A 19986-nucleotide genomic window follows, 5' to 3' on the forward strand; every position below is an offset into this window, starting at 1 on the left:
ATTTAGAACGAATTGTATTTTTTGCTTTTAAAGTCAAAATAAATTCTATATCATTTATAACCAAAAAGAACCAATAAAAACATGTTTAAAAAAAACTAAATACACCAATATCAAGTAATGATATTGAAACAGCAATTAAAAGCTTTCCAAAAAAAACAAAAGATTAGTACCAGGTGAGTACTCAGATGAGTTCTACCAGGCCTTTAATAAAGAAATAATATCAACTGTCAAACTATTCCATAAAATAGAAAATACTCACAAATTCATTCTATGAAGCCAGTGTCACCCTGATGCCAAAACCAAACAGAAACATGTCAAAGAAAGAAAACTACAGCCCAACATCCCTGATGAACATCGAAGCAAAAATTCTTAATATGAGAAATCTGCATTCAAAAGCACAATGAAGACTGTATGCAAGTGATTTCATCCCTGGGGTGCGAGATTGGCTTCACATATTCGAATCAATAATTGTAATTCACAACATAAATAGAATTAAGGACAAGAATCACATGATACCTCAACAAATGCAGAAAAATCCTTCAACAAAATTCAGCACCCATTAAAACACTGAAGAAGGCACTTATCTCAACATAATAGGCTATTTACAACACACTCACAGCCAACATCATACTAAATGAAGAAATAATGAAAATATCTTCTCAAATCAAGAACATGATAGAATTTCCACGCTCATTGTTCCTAGTAGATGTAGTTAGTGAAATTCTAGTCAGAGAAATCAGGCAGAAGAAGATAATTAAAGGGATACAAAAAAGAAAAAGAGGGCTGGGGATGTGGCTCAAGCGGTAGCGCGCTCGCTCCTCAGCACCACATACAAAGATGTTGTGTCCGCCGAGAACTAAAAAATAAATATTAAAATTCTTTCTCTCTCTTTGTCTCTCTCTCGCTGGCTCTCTCTCTCTCCCCCCCCCTCACTCTCTCTAAAAAAAAAAAAAAAGAAAAAGAAAGTTAAAGTACTTTTACCTTAGAAGACATAAAACCTCCACCAGAGGGCATAGAGAGCGGGATATAAGATCAATATATAACAATCAATAGCTTTCCTATACACCAATAATCAATCTGTTGAAGAAAAACTTAGACAAATAATTCTATTCACAATAGCCTAAAAATAAAATCAAATACTTAGGCATAAATCTCACTAAGGAAGTTAAAGAGCTGTGAAAAGAAAAGTACAGAGCACTGATGAAGGAAACTGAAGAAGATCTGAGGAAATAAAAAGACCTCCCACGTTTTTGTTAGGCAGAATTAATATTGTCAAAATGCATGTATGACCAAAAGCAACTGTCAGATTCAATGTGATTCCCATTAAAATGCCAATAACATTCTCCACAGAACCTAGGGAAAAAAAAGACTCCTAAAATTCATATGAAAAAATATAAGACAGAGAACAGCCAAAGAAATACTAAGCAAGAAGAGTAATGATAGAGCCAGGCACATCACAAGTTGAAAGCCAGCCTGAGCAAAATAGAGGTGCTAACCAACTCAGACCCTATGTCCCAGTAAAATACAAAACAGGACTGGGGATGTAGCTTAGTGGTCAAGTGCTCCTGAGTTCAATCCCAGGAACCCTTCCCCCACCACAAAAAAAAAGAGTGATGATAGAGGCACCATAATACCTGATCTCAAATGATAATACAAAGTGAGAGTAACAAAACCCGCATCTTACTGGCATAAAAACAGACATGAAGACCAATGAAACAGAAGACACATGAGATAAATCCACATAAATTCAGTCATCTGGTCCTTGAAAAAAGTGCTTAAAAATTTGGAGAAAAGATAACATTTGTAACAAATGGTACCAGGAAAACTGGATATCCATTTGAAGAATGAAATGATGTACACCCCACTCATGCTGTACAAAGATCAACTCAGTGTTTCAAAGACCTAAGAATTAAACCAGAACACTGCAAGTGGTAGAAGAAAACACAGTGTCAACATTCCCAATATACAGGCACAGGAATCGTCTTAGTAAGACTCCTGACTCTCAAGAAATAAAACTGACATTCAATAAGTGGGATAACATCAAATTAAAAAACTTCTGCACAGCAAAAAAAAAAAAAAAAGGCATAGAGAGAGAGCCTACAGAATGGGAGAAAATATTTCCTAGTCACTCTTGTTATAGGAGATTAATATCCATAACATAAATCAATCAATAATATATGGGCAAACAAGCTAAATTGACATATCTCAAAGGAAATACAAATGGTCAACAAACGTATGAGGAAAAATGTTCAGCATCTTGCAAATAGAGAAATGCAAATCAAAACCATGAGATTTCACTTCACCCCAGTTAGAATGGCAATCAGCAGGAATACAAATAACAATTATTGTTAAGAATGGGAAAAGGTATAGCCGTGCAGTGTTGGTACAACTGCAAATTGGTACAATCACTTTGGAAAGCAGTATGGGGAATCTTCAGAAGTCTAAGAATGGATCCACCCATAGGACCTAGCTATACCACTATCTGATTCTTTATCCCAAAGAACTAAAATCAGCATACTATAGTGATACACACATAGCAACATTATAGCAGCACAATTCACAATAGCCAAGTTTCAACCAGCCCACATGCCTATCAAGACATGAACAGATAAAGAAAATGTGGTATACATACACAATGGAGTTTTACTCAACCATAAAGAATGAAATTATGTCATTTGCTGGGAAATGGATGGAACTGAAGAATATCATGCTAAGTGAAATAATCCACATTCAGAAAACCAAGGGTAGAATTTTTTCCTCTCATGGAGAAGCTAGAGAAAGAGAACCAATCTCACAAAAACAGAAGGGAATCCAACAGAGTAAGATAATCTTGAAGATGGGAGGAGGAAAGAAGGGAAGAAGGGTAGAAGGAAGATCTCTGCTTCCCATCACCTTGAGGTAAATTTTGTTACTAGATAACAAAATCTACCAAAGTATGCTATATCCATGTGCCACTACAACACAGTGAATTCCACTTATGTATATAATTGTGAAGTGCTAATTAAAATAATAACAACAGTTAGAAAGATATCAGTAGAGCAAGCAGATGAGGGGAGGGAGGAAGGAAGGAAAGAAGGAGCAGAAAGGAAACATTCTAAAGAAAAAGGCTGATCAAATTATGTTACGTGCATGTACAAATATGGCATAATGAATTCCACTATTATAATTCACCATAAAAAGATTAAATATTAATAAATAAATAAAAGTTCTCATTAACCTTAGTAGGAATATTTATACTAAATGTTCAACTAAGTTCACAGTCATGAGCAACACATGACATTTAAAAATATTCGAACAAAAGTTAAAGTAAATATATTTGGATGGAAGAAAGCAAAGGTTAATCTATCTAGTAAGAGACTACCACACTTCTTTCATCAGAGACACAAAAGTAAATTTCTAATTCAATTTGGAAAAAGGAAATATATCAAATAAAAATTTCATGTACCCAACCACTCAGGTCAAGGTATCCTATTCTCCTGCTCTACAACTAAAACCCACCATCCAATCAGTACAATACATCTAAACCAGGCTATGAAGCCTCTGTTGTGAAAAGTAAACAAAAGACTATCAATAAAAGCAAAGGGTATCCTAAAAGAACAACAGAATAAACAAACCTGTGGGAAGTTTAATTGTGAAAATGAGAGAAAAGAGAAAAAAGGTACTACACTTAAACACAACTTCAGAGTGGATATTAAAGTTACAAAACCATGTTGCTTCTTCTTTATACAACTTAAAAACTAAAGGCCTGGAAAAACTGATAATTTTCTTAGAAAACCTGAATCACTAAAAACTGGCTTATGAACAGAAGAGAAAACCTGTATCCCAAAGGTTCATGTGTTAAAGACTTGGGTCCCCAAAGCAGCAATGTTCAGAGGTGGGACTTTTGGGAAGTGACTAGCTCTCATCAGTGGATTTGTCCACTGATGGATCCAGGACTGAATGGACTATTGGAAGGTGATGAAATCTATAGTTGAAAGAAGAGCATGCCCTTGGGGACTATATCTTGTCCAAGGCCCCTTCCTCTCTAGCTCTCTGCTTTCCAGTCACCATGAGGTAAGGGGTTTTGCTCCACCATGCTCTTCAGCCATCTTAATACTACACCTCACAATGGGCACAGAAATAATGAAGCCAGCTGACCATGGACCAAAACCTCTGAAAACAGGAGCCAACATAAATCTTTCCTTCTTTGTCTTCTCAGGTATTTTGTCACTGTAATGGAGAGCTGTCTAACACAGAGGCTTAGGGAACAGGCATAAATGCTTAAGTTCTGGCTATTGTTATTTCTATTAGTAACAAACATTCCTCTGTCTCTCCCCAGGAATCCTGTGTCATCTGTGAGCATCCATAAAATTGATCAGCTTCCAAACAGGGTAAAATCTCAGGTCTCTCCTGGTTTTTGATAAGGTAAATTTAATTTTCATTATTTTTACATGTATTTTGAAACTCTTCCACAATAAACGTGTATTATGTTACCCAAATAATAAAATTTCTTTATAATAATTTGGATAGACAATCAAGGACTTAACTATACTAATGATGATGAAAGGATAGAACTATTTTATTCAGAAGGTTAAAATTATTAATATGCTCTCGTATATTAGGAAAACTCAGGTTTTAGATTATCACATGAAGCTTTTTGTAAGATTCTATTTTATTAGTCATAAATATTGATTAAACTATGCCTAATTTAAATGCATTTAAGAAGTTAAAGTTTGGTTCCAGCTTTTTATTAGGATTTCAAAACAATAATATTCTGTCATAGTTAACAGTAAAGGGGTCTCTACATATAATAGAACTGTATATTAATTTCTTAAAATTTTAAGGGGGTGGGGGGGAGCAGAACCCACAAGATGGCTTCAAGGTTACTCACTAAGAAATGACAATCAAAAAATATGAATTGCAAAAATACATTGCTATGGTCATACTTTCTTTTTCTCCCCCCATCTTTCTGATTTCTTCATCCTGTCTTAAGGAACAGAAGGAACATGACCTATGAGCAGGAAATTACTGCCTTTCCTCTCTTTAGATGCAAATAAGCAGCATTTATTCATAAAATGTTGAGGGAAAAACATCAAACAGCAGCTCTGGATGTCATGTTGCTATGAAATCCCAAAGCATACTAATAAGTGCATCAGGCATATTGCTTTTCATTTTTGATCTTCATCCACATAAATGTGATAGGGAAAATACACAGTATGATTGATTAGTTAACAATACTTTTATGAAGTTAAAAATTAATAAAGTTTAATATTCATTCTTCCCACTGAATTCATTCCTGCCTAATGACACAGTGAAGTCACTCCTATCTAATGTTAGAGACTCATCACCTATCCTGCATTCTTGATGAGCTAATCTCAACTTAGTACTTACTACTGCAACAGATTCATATCTGTTTCTTTTGGTTAGACTACCCTTTACTTCTGCTTTCATGGGAGTAAAATTCTTATCCTTCACAATACAGATTAAACATCTTTACTACTGTGAGACCACCCTTAAACTGATCAACCATCTCCTTTCTTCCCCCATCTATGTTCTTTTCAATACTTTAATTAGTCTGCTTATTACATTGGTACAGCAATTCTCAATTATGGTTGTGAGACCATTTCAAAGGTTATCTATGTTTCTCATTCTCTCAAGAGGGTATGCTGGGGTAAAAATGTTCTAAAATCAAATATGATTATAATTACACAACTCTATAAATATACTAAAAACTACTTAGTTGTATACTTAAATTTATAGCAGGTGAATTACATCTCAATAAAACCAATAAGAAGTGACTTTAAATTTAAAAAATTCTATCAAGATAAAAGACAACTGAGAAAATTCATGGCTGAAGACCTACTTATGTATGGTAAATCTAAATAAAAATTCTTACAGGCTATAAGGAAATGACACCAGACAATAACTTGAATTCATAGGAAAAAAATTAAAAGTGCCAAAACTTATAAATATTATAACATTCTGTTACTGGATTAATAACATGAAGATATAATCTAAATTACAAAAATAACACAAAGAAAGGGAAAGTAATGAAGCTAAACTGGAGTGAAGTTGCTATTTTTTAATAAAATTATCACTACTAACCCATAGTAAACTGAAAAATTAGGATGTATATTATAATCTCTAGGCCAATATCTAAGATAATTTGAATAATTTTAAAATCAGAAGTATTATCAGGCATGGTGGAACATGCCATAATCTGTTACTTGGGAGGCTGAAGCAGGGATTACAAATTTGAGGCCGATATTACCAAAAGTGGTCTATAATTTCAAAGTAATTCCTATCAAATTACCAATAACATTCTTCACAGAAGAAGGGAAAAAGTCATAAAATTCATTTGAAAGAAATAATACCAAGAATAGACAGCAATTCTAAGCTAAAAAAGCAAGGCTTGACACATCACAACACCTGATTTCAAATTATACTATAGAGCTAGAATAACAAAAGCAGAACAGTACTGGCATAAAAAGAGATACAGACCAAGGGAGTGGAAGACACAGAGACAAAACATACAGACACTCAGGGCTGGGCTTGTGGCTCAGTGGTAGCGAGCTCACCTAGCATGTGTGAGGCACTGGGTTCGATCCTCAGCACCACATAAAAACAAAGACAATAAAGTCCATCAACAACTAAAAAAATTAAAAAAAAAAAAACATACAGACACAGTCACCTGATCCTTTAAAAAGGTGCAAAAAGACACAATGAAGAAAAGACAGAGTCTTTAAAAAAAATGGTGCAGGAAAACTGGATATTCATATGTAGAAGAATAAAACTATATACCCAGCTTATCTCTCATCCTGCAAAAAAAAATCGACTCAAAATGAATCAAAGATATAGTAATAAGAGCATAAACTCTGCAACTGCTAGAAGAAAACATAATGTCAACACTCCAACACACAGGCACAGACAGCAACTTCCCCAATAGAATGCTTAAATGTCAGGAAATAATTCCAATAATTAATGGGATGGCATCAAATTAAAAACCTCTGTGTAGAGGAGATTCAAGATGGCTGATTAGAGGAAAACTGTATTTTCAGTTGCTCTATGACTCGAGTTTCAAGCAGCAGGAGTACTGCTTTTCAGTGAAGTAGGTCAAAGAAGGATTTCACTAAAATTCAATATTGGACAGAGTGCCTTAAAAACTCAGAAATTTGGGTGCCCTGAACCAAGAACAAGAACCAGTACATCCAAGTCAAGCCAGGTAAAGCAGCAGCTTTGGTGCAACACAGAGGGGAGAGAAAACAGAGAGAAACACAACAGATTTGGCATGGAAAAACCTGTAGATCAGAAAAGTAGACTAATTTAGTTGACGCAGAGACTGCACAAAGAACTAGTTTTTGAAAAGTGCTCTCTATTTCTCAACTGGCAGGTTGAAAGCTCACATAATAGCAACCTTAAGGAGTCCACACTGCAGCTTGCTGCTGGAACCCAGGAAATCATAGCAAACATTGCAACACTGCCCCATCAAGCGCGGGACGCACAGCCTAGGGTACAGTCTAGGAACACGAGTGAAAAAAGGCAAAAGAAAATTGTATCCAGGGGGATTCAGGTCAGAAAAATGAAGAGAAGTCCAGCTCACTTTCTCTTTGAATCTGGAAGCTGTAGAGGGTAATGAATCTGAATAGGTGTGTGTGAATACACTCAGGAATAAACCTAGGAAGACTGTTCATGGGCAGCAGTGTGTGGGAAGAATTGACACCCCTGATCCATGAGCATAACTGTTAGGAGGCTCCTGAGACCCACACTGGCATCTGCTAGGGTCCCATGGTGTGCTATCTAATCTCGCCAGAGCAGACACCACCCAACAAAGCCCCTAAAGGCCTGATTAGACCAAGTTTCCTTGATAACAACTCCCCTCATAGAACTCAGGAGCCTCTCCCTGAAAGTGCATGAATCTGGACGGTGCACAGAAGACTCCTATTCAAAGTATTACTGTCCTACTTTAAACTAGTGAGAAGGGAAGCTGAATGTTATTTCAAATACTATCAACTTTAGACCATTCCAATTGGCAGGCAGTGAGCAACATAAAAACAGGAAGGGTTAACTCTCAGCCCTTGCTCTTGCTCACTATCAATACCAGTGCAAGAAGAAATGGAAAGAACAATTGGGTATAAGGTGGTGACCAACCAGTCTTGAATATCTTGGTGGAGATGATACTTTCATTGTTCATTTAAAATAGTCCTCCTTTGGTGTGTCTTTGTGTATGTGTGCTGTTGGTTCATAGACATGTGTTTTATTTTTGTTTTTACCATTTTTAGCATTCTTAATGTGGTTACTTTTCCTTGTTTTTTGAGGGTTAAATTTCTTGTTTTTGTTTGGTTTTATTTCTTTCTCTTTCTCCCTTTCTTCTCTAACAGCCAAATTCTCTTATTCATTGTCCTATTTAATTTCCTACTTTTTTTTATAAACATCAGTAGTTGCATCTCTTCCGCATTCTGTGTTCACATTTTGAACACTATAGACTCTCTTCTACCTTCCTATCACATTTTCTTTTCTATTAATGAACTGCATTTTATAACTTATTAGAACTCTTTGGTTTATGTAACTCCCACCCCCACCAATTCTGACATCTTAATCATTACTGCTATGGATTACATAGCTGGCACCTGCTGTCTAATGCCAAATCTATTTCACAGTTATTGTTTTTGCTGTTGGCAACTGCTGACCCACACCATTCCTGTTCTTATGGTAATTAGTGGTAACTGTGGTAATTTAGTGGTGTTATAGTTGCAGCAAGGTATTTATTTAAATGCTCTATATTGTGTGCATCACTTGTTACTACTATTTCTTTCCCACTTTTCTGTAAGGTTCTGGGAATCTATTGGGAGACTACAAGTTCACAGGGTAGAGACTCTGCTACTAACAAACTAAATTCAGTCAAAAGACAGTACGTCTTGCTTCACATGCAAATTAACAAAAATCAAACTTTAGCTATACTTTAATATAAACAATAAAAACACACAAAAAAAATCAAAACAACAAGTATCCAAGTAAGAATGGCTAGGAGCGGCCCTCCAGTCCTACACATGGACCTGTACTCTGATAGCAAAAAGAGAATTAACACAAAGGCTGTGGATACACCTCTGAGGGAGATCATAATCTAGAGCACTCTAGGGCACTCTGGCAACAGAAAGCTGTGCTCCTAAAAAGCCACACATAGTGTGGAAGAGAAATCTGTCTCAAAAGATACATAAAATCCAATACAGGAATATAAGAAATATGAAATGGTAATACAACACCTCCTAGAGTTTATAATTCACTAACAACTGACTTCAAAGACATTAAAGTGGATGAAAGAATAAACAATGCCAAAGAATGATTATGAAAATAATCAAGTAATTCCAAAGAACATAGAAAAATAACAGTGAATTAAGGAAGTCAGTACAGAATATGACATTAAAAAAGGAGATAGAGATATTGAAAAAGAACCAAACAGAAATCCTGGAAATGAAAGACACAATAAATTAATCAAAATAAAATATTCAGTTGAAAGTCTAATAATAGAGTAGACCATGCTGATGATAAAATTTCAGAACTAGAAGACAAAGAAAGTGGCTGGCCTTGAACATTTAAGCAGAATTAAAGAAAACAAGCACTCATGATCAGAGTATACAAGAACTCTAGGATATTATGACACCAAATTTAAAATCACTGGAATTGAAGAGGGTTTTTTAACAAATGGTGCTGTTAAACTAGTTATCCATATGTATCAGAATGAGAATAGGTCTTTATCTCTCATCCTACACAAAAATCAACTCATAACAAATCAAAGATCTAAGAATTAGACCAGAAATTACACAACTCCTAGAAGAAAACACAAGGCCAATGAAACCAGTCCCAAAGGGGGTGTGGGTCAGGGGAGGAAAGTAAGCTTCTGACAGCAAAAAATTAAAAGCATGAAGAAGAAAAACTAAAATACGGGAGGAAAACCTTTACTACTCTCTGACAGACAATCAATATCCAGAATATATAAATAACTCCAAAAAAAAAAAAAAACCACCAAAGGAACAACCCAATCAATGAATAAGGAAATGAACTAAAGATATTTCTCAAAAGAAGAAATAGAATTGCCAACAAATGTATGAAAAAAATGTCCAATATCTTTAGCAATTAGGAAAATGCAAATCAAAACTACACTGAGATTTCAACTCACTCCAGTCAGAATGGCAGCCATCAAGAATACAAATAATAATAAACACTAGAGGGGATATGGGAAAAAAAGGAACACTTTGGTGGGTGAAAAGCAGTATGGATGTTCATCAAAAGACAAGGAATGAAATCCCCATGTGATCCAGCTATACCACTCCTTAGCATTTATCTTAAAGAATTAAAGTCAACATACTGTAGCAATAGATGCATGACCATGTTTACAGCAGCAAATTACAACAGCAAATTATGAAACCAGCCTAGGTATCGGTAAACAGTTTGATAAAGAAAAGTGTGGTTTATAAACACATTCAGAGTGAAGTTATGTCATTTGCAGGTTAACAGATACAATTTGAGAGCATATGTGAAGTGAACTAAGAAACACCAAAAATCTACTGGTTCATGTGTTTTCTCTCCCATGTGGAAGCTAGAGAGAAATAAAAGAGGAAAAGAAGGTGAGAGGGTGAGAGAGAGAGAGAGAGAGAGAGAGTGTGTGTGTGTGTATAGCAGGGGTCTCATGAAAACAGAAAGGAGACTAGTAGAGTAGAAGAAAGCAATCAGGGGGTGGAGAGAGGAGAAGTAATGGGGAAAAAAATTGACCAAATTATAGTATGTACAAATATGTAACAACAAATTCCTTTCTTGTGTGTAATTACAATGTATCCTAAAATAAATAAATAAATAAATAAAAAGTTTGAGGCCAACCTGGACAACTCATCAAGAACCTATCTTAAAAAAGATTGGAAAACAAAAAAGGTTGGTGATTGTACCTCAGTGATAGGGTAATCCTAGTTTTAATCCCTAGTACTAAAAACCAAATAAATAAATAAAATAAAAATCAGAAAAATAAAAATACTGAAAAGTATTTAAAACAAAAAAAGGCAACATAGAAGAAGAAACATGTATGAACAAAAAGAAAAATAATAGATATAAACTCTTACTAGATAAAAACCACATCAATGATTATATTAAATGTCAGTGGACTAAATATGCAAATGCCAGGGACTGCCCGTACAATCAGGCAAGAAAACATAAAATCCAGACTGGCAAATAAGTAAAATTATCTTAAGTCACAGATGATATGATCTTATATATAGAAAATCCTAAGCAATCATAAACTCTTAGAGACAATAAACAAGTAAGGTCAAGGATACGAGACCATTATATAAAATTAAGTTGTATTTCTATTTTATCAACAAAAAATCTAAAATGAAAGTATCTAAAATAGCATTGACATAAAAAATACTTGTAAATAATTTAACAATAAAAGTACTAAATTTGAACACTGAAAACTACCACAGTTCTAAGAAAAACTGAAAAGGACCTAAATATGTGGACCAAACAAGCTCGTATACTGGAAGACAATATTATTAAGAGATACTATCCAAAATGACCTAAAGATTCAATATACAGGGCTGGGGTTGTGGCTCAGTGGTAGAGTGCTCACCTAGCATGTGAGAGGCCCTAGGTTCAATCCTCAGCACCACATAAAAATAAAAAAAAAAATAAAGGTATTGTGTCCAGCTATAACTAAAAAATAAAAGATTCAATATACAGCTTCAATAAAATTCCCATTAAAATCCTAATAGGCTATTCTTTCAATGGACCCTGAATAGCCAAAACTACTTTGAAAAGAAGACAATATGAAAACAGATACTTCTTGAAGTTTGAAAGCAGATTTAAGATTTCCCGGGGATGGGATAAGAGTGGGGACCAATTGCAAATAGGCAACAAGGATCTTTTCACAGTGATGGAAATAGTGTAAAACTAGACTGTGATGACAGCTGTATGGATCTGTTAGGAAAAAACTAGGGGAAACTTCAGATGTCCTTCAACAAGAAAATGGCTTTAAAAGAAATAGACTCAAAAAAAGAAAACAAAGAAAAATTTGAAATAATGTATAAAACCAACTAGAAAAGGAAACTAGAGATAATGAGATCAGTTAGAAGACATTAGTTTATAGGTTCTGGGTATCTAAATAAAATAGGATGGAGAAGGACAGATGGAAAAAGAATCACCTGTCATCGGCACTAATTACTAAGACAACTGTTAACATTTATTAAGCATTTACTTTGTGTCAACCCTTGTGTTAACTATAATATGCTATTTCTCCAACAAAACAACCATTTAAAGCATTATTTCCCTCTATTAGACATAGAAATACTGAGGATGGAGAAGTTATATAAATTTACCCAAGTTACAGACCTGGAAAATGTGGTGGCTAGTGTGTATATGTGTTTTGTCAACAAAGATTAGGAAGTAGGGAAAGAAATGCCAAATAACTGTGAAGTCTTGGCACTTCCCCCTTTCTTATGATTAATTATTTTTTAGTTGTAACCATGTTCATATCAGGGAACAAAATAATTGTATCCTCAGGAATCCAACTGATTTCTGGTGCTTCTGGTGCTTAGATAAATAGTTTGGACTTACCTGGTATTATGGTTTAGATACAGAATGCTCCCCAGAGGCCCATGTGTTTAAGGGCTGTGTCCCTAGCATACACAGTAGAATTAAGAGGAAGTGGAACCTTTAAGAGGTGGTGCCCAGTACTAAATCTTAGGTCACTCAGTGCATGCCCTCAAAAAGATAATGGGAATCCAGCCCTATCTCTTCTTTTCTTTTACTGGCCATGAGGTAAATGTCTCAGCTCCTCCAAAAACCACTTATTGCCTCACCACAGAACTTAAAGCAGTGGGCTCAACTGCCCATGCACAGAAACCTGCAAAACTGTGAGCCAAAATAAACTTTTAAACCTTTCTTCATTGCAAATCACTTCAGGTATTTGTGTTATAGTAATGGAAAGCTGACAAACACATCTGACATCAATGTGGCTTTTTATTTTATGAGTAATTATTAAAACTACCAAATTTGGTGTCATTTTCCCCAGTTCCAAGAGAATAAAAACAACTTAAGTTACAATCATGTACCTTTCTTCCATATGGCTTCTCTACCATATTGCTGTCACTGTCAGAATTTTCACTCTGAACTGGTTTTGCAAACCCAGATTTGGGCATTTTATAGCTGTTCAGCTAGCTTCTTCTTCTATCAGTCTTCTCATCCTGGATCTGTAAAGAATGGATATATGAGTTATTTGTGTGTGTGTGTGTATATACATATGTGTGTGTATATATACATATGTGTGTGTATATATATAATGTGTGTGTATGTATGTATGTGTATATATACAAACATACACACACACACACACACACACACACACACACACATACACACAATAGAACCTCTTAAAATTAGGCACCACAATTAAATTAGGCACCACCACCATGATTAGTCCAATTTTTTGTTTTCTCCATGTCTCTATAAATCATTTATTTTCTCAAAGCTATTCCAACCTAAAATAAGTTTTTACTTAAGAATTTGAGGTTCTAATTAAAGTTCTGTTGTTCAAGTCCACTTAACTAGTCACTGACAAAAAAGAAAATCATGTTATTTCCCATCTTCTCTACACTATGAATACCTTTTGCTTTCTGAATAACCACAAGCAGTGAAATCTCCAAATACATTCCCTACTAGTTCTGTGTTGGCTGGAATTCATTTCTGAAGATTCAACCAAGAACCTAATTAGTCTGATTGGTTATTTTACATCATGTAATTTCCTATATTAAGCCTTTCCTACTTAAAATCCCTAGTATAATTTTTAATTCTTCATTGAATATCCCAAGACATTTAATAATTTTATTAACCTGTTCACCAATACAATATTTATGTTGTATTGTAATTATTACTATTTGCACCATTTGCTTTCCAATTAGTTCAGCCTATTCTCTCCTACTCTGTATCCTGCCAAAAGTTATACTTAAGACAGGGTTATGCTTGAGAAAGCTAGAAAAAGTTTTTGAGGTTTTATATGTAAAAAAGGAAGATGAAGCTAGACTTGTTTTGCTGTCTGATGAGCTATTAGCCATGCGTGGCAATTTAAAGATTAAAATTAGATGACATTAGAGTAGCTATCACAATTTATACTGCAGATATATAATTCTATCATCACAGAAAGCTTTAGTGCACTGTATTGGGTTAGACAGAGGCTCCTGGCCAAGAGCCACACAATAAGCAGAATGACTTATGAGTTTATTTTTAACTCTTCATGTTACAAATTTCTAATACATGAATATCATTGGTCCAAGAAAACTGTCATTCTAATACTTACGTGAATAATTAAAATCTAAACACTGTCAATCAAGTATTAATGAAATCTACTATGCTCTTGAAATTGTTCTACTGGTTAAAATTTTGGTTTTGATGTTTTCTTGACTTTACAGAGAAAAAATACAGCTTATACCTTAGGGCCACTCAACTGTTTCAACTATTACCAAATAAACAGAATCATTTAAACAGCAGTGTCTTCAAAGCTGGCTATGTGTAAATCTTAGGCAGAGACAGAATTATATAAGTCATGAAACACAAACTCAAAACTGAGCATTATAATAACACAAATCATCAGCTTAAGTGAAACTAAGAAAGTAATAGTAATCTCTCCTTTGTAGATGAAGCAAAGCAAGTTACTAGTGAACTAAAGGAGTGTGGTGAATATTAAAATACTATAGGCAATATAGTAAATAGATTATATTATGAAACTTTATTTTTTAAATCTCTACTTGGAAAAAAGTTAGCACTTATGTGATAAAAATCACAATTATATTCCAAAAATATTGCTTTAATCAACAAATATTAATCATTTAATATATAATTAGGTTCTGGTCCTGAGATGTAAACTATAATCACTAGATCAACCACCATATAAACTATACAAAACCAAAATCGCAGTAGATAATTAAAATAGAATGTATAAAAATGTACAAATAACCCAACAGATGGCAGGAAAAGGAAATTGAGAAATGAAGTACAGTGGAAACTAAGCAAAAAATGACAGACCTAATTCAAAATACCAAAAATTATGAAATACTAATGTTTTAAATACACTAACCAACAGAGATTGTCAAAAGAGGGGAGAAGAATGGACATGAAGAAATTCACTTCAGATATATTAATATAGGTAAGTTAAAATAAATGCATAGAAAAACAGTATACCATGTTGTTGAGAGCCACAGCCAAAGGGGCCCCAGCAAACTTCCAGCTGCCGGCTGATGATTGGCTCACAGCAGCACCAGCAACATCTAGCTGAAATTGGCTCCTCTGCGGTGATGCTCATTGGGCTGTTTCCCTGCCCTTTCAGACCACGCATCTGCTCATTGGGGGACTTCTTTGGCTCCACCCACACGACCCAGCCAATCGGCCTCAAGAGCAGGAGGATTGTGGGAGGTGGAGAGGCTGGTGTTGGGGAGAGAGGCTTGTGGGAAGCCGGTGGTGGCAGTTGGGCTCTGAGGGTTTTTTCCTGAGGAGCTGTTTTGTTTGACGTGTGTAAAACAAAAGTTAGTTTCTTTTGACAAGTGGCTCCTGAATTGTGCCCAGCCAGACTGCGGCACCATGTAAGTGTACTAATCAAAGGAAAGCTAAAGTGGCTATATTAATATTGGTATAGATCTCAGAGCAGAAAAACATACATATTACTTGTTGATAAAAGGGTCAATTCACTAAGACATATAAATCCTAAATACATATACAACCAACAGAGAACTATAAAACACATGAAGCAAAACTTGATAGAACTGACTGAAGAAATTCTAACAAATTCAAGAAATAAATTCAAGTAGGCTTCTACTACTAAGAAAGAAAATTAGCAACAGTGGATCTAATTGACATTGACAAATAAGCTTTCCCATCTAGAGTAGAATACTCATTATTTTCAAAGGCACACAGAATATTCACCAAGATAGGCCATCTTTAAAAATTTTTTTTTAATTTTAACAAATTTAAAACTTTAAACAAATTTAAAGAAAATTAAAATTATACACAATTTGTTATCAGAAAAAAAGAAATTACACCAGAATTATAGAAGATTAAAGGACTATCTCCAAACTAAAAAGTCAAGAAAAATTGAAACAGAAAACTTGTTCTTTAAAAAGATCAATAAAATTGATAAATCTCTAGACAGATCAATTAGAAATAAAACAAAACTATACCCACATGAACAATGAAAGAGGAACAACATGCAGATACTATGAATACATAAAAGATAAAGGGATATTACTAATACATGCAAATAAATTCAATAAATTATTATGAAATACACAAGTTCCATCAAAGACACAAACACCAAAGCTCACTCAGGAAAGATCACCTCAAAAGTTCTGTATTTATTAAAGAAATTAAATTCATAATTAAAAAAAAAAAAAACTCCAGGTAAAGATGGCTCCAACGGTGAGGCCCACAAAATATTTCAGGGAAGAAATAATGCCAATTATACACAAACTCTCCTGAAGAAAAGAGGCAGGAACACTTTTATGAGGACACCATTGCCCAATACCAAAAGCAGACTATGCCTTCTACAACAAATATTCAGACCAATATACCTCATGCAAACTAAAAAACAAATCCCTCAAAAATATCAGCAAATCAAACACAATTATATAAGGATATATACCATGAATGAGTAGGGCTTATCTTAGGAATTTAAAGTTAACTTATTCGATATAATTGCTTTATTAATTAAAGCAAATAAAAAAGAATATCTCATATGACACAATGTTTGATAACATTCAATACTCATTAATAATAAATCTGCAAAATAGAAATACAAAGCGGAATTTGAATGCTTTCTATGATTAACAATGAGTCAAGGATGTCTCACCACTATTATTCAACACTGTACTTACTGGTGGTCCTTATCAATTCAATAAAGAAAAAAAAAGAAGTAAAAGGTATATAACTTGGAAAGGAAGGAGTAATAGCAGGCCTTATTTTCAGATGCCATGATCACCTATGAAGACAAAGCCATAGTATCTACTAAGAAGTTAACAGTACTAATAAGTAAGGGCCAGGTATGGTGATACACACCTCTAATGCCAGCAACTTGGGACAATCACAAATTTGAGGACAGTCTTAGAATTAAGCAAGACCTTGTCTGAAATTTAAAAAAAAAAATTTTTTTTTTTTTTTTTTTTTTTAAGAAAAGGGCTAGGGATGTTGCTCAGTTAAAAAGTGCCCTGGCTGTGTGAATAACATTGCTATAATCTGTATTCTTAAGTAGAACAAAGGTCCATGTGATAAATGCTTGATCTCCACAGTGGCATTATTAGTAAGCAGTAGAAAAAGACTTTAAGAGGTAGGGTCCACTGGGAGGTCTTCAGGTCATTGGGGGTGTGTCCTTAAAGGAACTATGGAACCCCAGTGTCTTCCTCTTCTTTTTCCCCCCCTCTCTTTTACTGCCTGGCTATGAGGTGAGCCATTCTGTATAACTCTGAGGTTCCACTAAGGTATGTGGACTTTGTCACAGCCCTACAACAGGGCCAATTGCTCACATCTGAAACCTCAAGAATAAACCTTTTCTCTTTATAGGTTGATTACCTCAGGTATTTGTTATAGAAAGGGGAAAAAATGACTATCACAAATATCAGAAACACTAAATCCTTAAAGATAAATATAACGAAATGTGTCTAAGACTGTACAGTGACAAACACAATACACTGATGAAATTAAAGACCTAAATAAACCTATACTGTGTTCATGAATCAGAACATTACCGGATTTCCTTCCATATTTACTATAAAGACAGCGTAATCAAGACAGTATTTACTAACCTAATGTAGATATGACACGTAGGAATATCCAGAAATAGATATACAGGTATGGCCAACTGCTTTTCAAAGAGCTATCAATACAATTCACGGGGGTGGGAAAGGATGCGTTCTTTTCAACACGTGGTATTCTACAATTGCATATCAATATGCCAGAAAAGCGATATTTGACCCTTTCCTCATATCTCAAAACCCATCATACATCTAAATGTATGAGTATTACTAGCAGAAAATATGAGAATATTTCTGTGATCTTGGATTACACAAAATTTTCCTAAATGGATTATGAAAAACAAAAACTTTATAAAACAAACAATGAATAAACTGGATTTCACAAATAAAATCTTTTGCTCTAAATGACCTTGTTAGAAAATGAAAAGTGCCAGGTGTGGTGGCATATACCTGTAATCCCAAAGATTTGGGAGGCTCAGACAGAAAAATCCCAAATTCAAGGCCACCTCAGCAACTTGGCAAGATACTGTATCAAAATAAAAAATAAAAAGGTAAAGCACTCCTGAGTTAAATTCCCAATAGCCACCTCCCCCCTGCAAATGAAAAGCAATTCATATAAGGAAAAAATACCTACAAAAAACATCTCTGCAAATCACATCTTTATAGAAGATTATATAAATATAACTCCTGTGAATCAATAAGATAAAAAAACAAATTTAAAATGAATAAAAGATTTTAAAAGTTCATTAGAGAATATAGAATAAGCTGGGGGTAGTGATGCGTGCCTGTAATGCCGGCTGCTAGGGAGTATTGCATGTTCAAAGCCAGCCTCAGCAACTTAGCCAGACCCTGTTTCAAAACAAAAAATAAAAAGGGCAGAAGATGTGGCTTAGTAGTTAAGTAACCCAGAGTTCAATCCCTAGTGGGAAATAAAAATTGTGTGCACGCACACTGTATATAATGGCAAATAAGCACAGGAAATGATGTTCAACATCATTAGTCATGCGGAAAGTTAGTAATGAACCACAATACACACTCAAAAAAATAAATTAATTAAAGACTAGGATCAAGTGTTGGTGAGGACATAGTGAAACTGGAACTTTTTTTCACATAGCCCTGGGGGTTCAGGAGCAAAGTGGCATAGCCATGTAATAAATGTAAACAGTTGGCAGTATCTTCATGTGGCTAAGAAGAGTTTACACTGTTCCATTCTTTTATAACAGTCTTGGTATCTATTACACTACTTGTACTTTAACCTCTTTGCCCTAAGGACTGCAGAGAGGCATTAATACTTGTTTAAGGGCTACTTTATTGTTTAAGCCAGACCAGGTACAAGATCTACTTTAGACTTGGTTATCCAACAGCTAAAGGATACAATATAAGTAGTTGATTTTACTTTTGGAAAAAATGTTTCTTTCTTTAAAATTAATAAATACATTGTTGCTCCTTACAGACCAAAGACATGACTGAAGGAAGGAGAATTAGGGAGAAACTCTCAGGTGAAGTAAAGAGTCCAATAAAAAAGAAGTCAAAACTCTTTGCAAGATAGGGCTGAGAGGGAGTGGGAAACAAACAACAACAAAAATAATCACCTCCAACTGATAGTGTGGTTAGAGAACTTTCAGGAACAGAAATAGAATTTGTGGGGGTGAGGTTGTGGCTTAGTAGTAATGCACTTGCCTCAAATGTGTGAGGCACTGGGTTTGACTCTGAGCACCACATATAAATAAAAAGTAAAGGTCCATCAACAACTAAAATGAATAAATAAAACTTAAAAAAAGAAACAGAATTTGTGGATGGGTAGATTCTACATGTAAAAGTTTTTACAAAAGTATTCCTCTAGGAGTTACATAGGAAAAAAAAAACTATTTGAAGATTGCTTTTATAGTCCTCTGCATTTACTGAGTGTGGGGCCCTCAAAGTCAATGCTTTAAACATTGTTATTTTGTTTGTTGTAATTACTCCATCTTATCGCTTTAGGTTCAACCTGAAGACTGTTCCTGGGAGTCTAACAAAGCACTACCATTATCCTTTAGCTTCTATTTTAAAGGAAAGAAGGGACCCAAATAAAAGTCTCTAAATCTTTCTTTTATTTGTTCTTGCTATAAACATGACAGTAGAGTGAATTCTGACATATTATTCATACATAGAATAGTTTGTTCCAATTAGGATTCCACTATTGCATGCTACATGATGTGGAGTTACGTCAGTCAGTCATGTATTCATACATAAG

General features: G+C 34.5%; 1 protein-coding gene across 4 annotated transcripts in view; it reads right to left on the bottom strand.

Annotated features, from left to right (window-relative positions):
• The window catches only part of ANKRD12 (ankyrin repeat domain 12), a 122630-nt gene that overhangs the window by 77823 nt on the left and 24821 nt on the right, over positions 1-19986 (bottom strand). For 3 of the 4 annotated variants that reach the window (XM_081263330.1, XM_081263328.1, XM_081263329.1), the window contains exon 2: positions 13074-13211. The exons of the other annotated variant lie outside the window; for it this stretch is intronic. In XM_081263330.1, coding sequence (XP_081119456.1) covers positions 13074-13160 — 87 coding nt within the window. In that variant the 5' untranslated portion in view covers positions 13161-13211. The remainder of the gene's footprint in view (positions 1-13073; positions 13212-19986) is intronic. 4 annotated transcript variants of the gene reach the window in all.

The sequence above is a fragment of the Spermophilus citellus genome (genome assembly GCF_964194105.1).
Source record: "Spermophilus citellus genome assembly, chromosome: 12".
Lineage (NCBI taxonomy): Eukaryota > Metazoa > Chordata > Mammalia > Rodentia > Sciuridae > Spermophilus > Spermophilus citellus.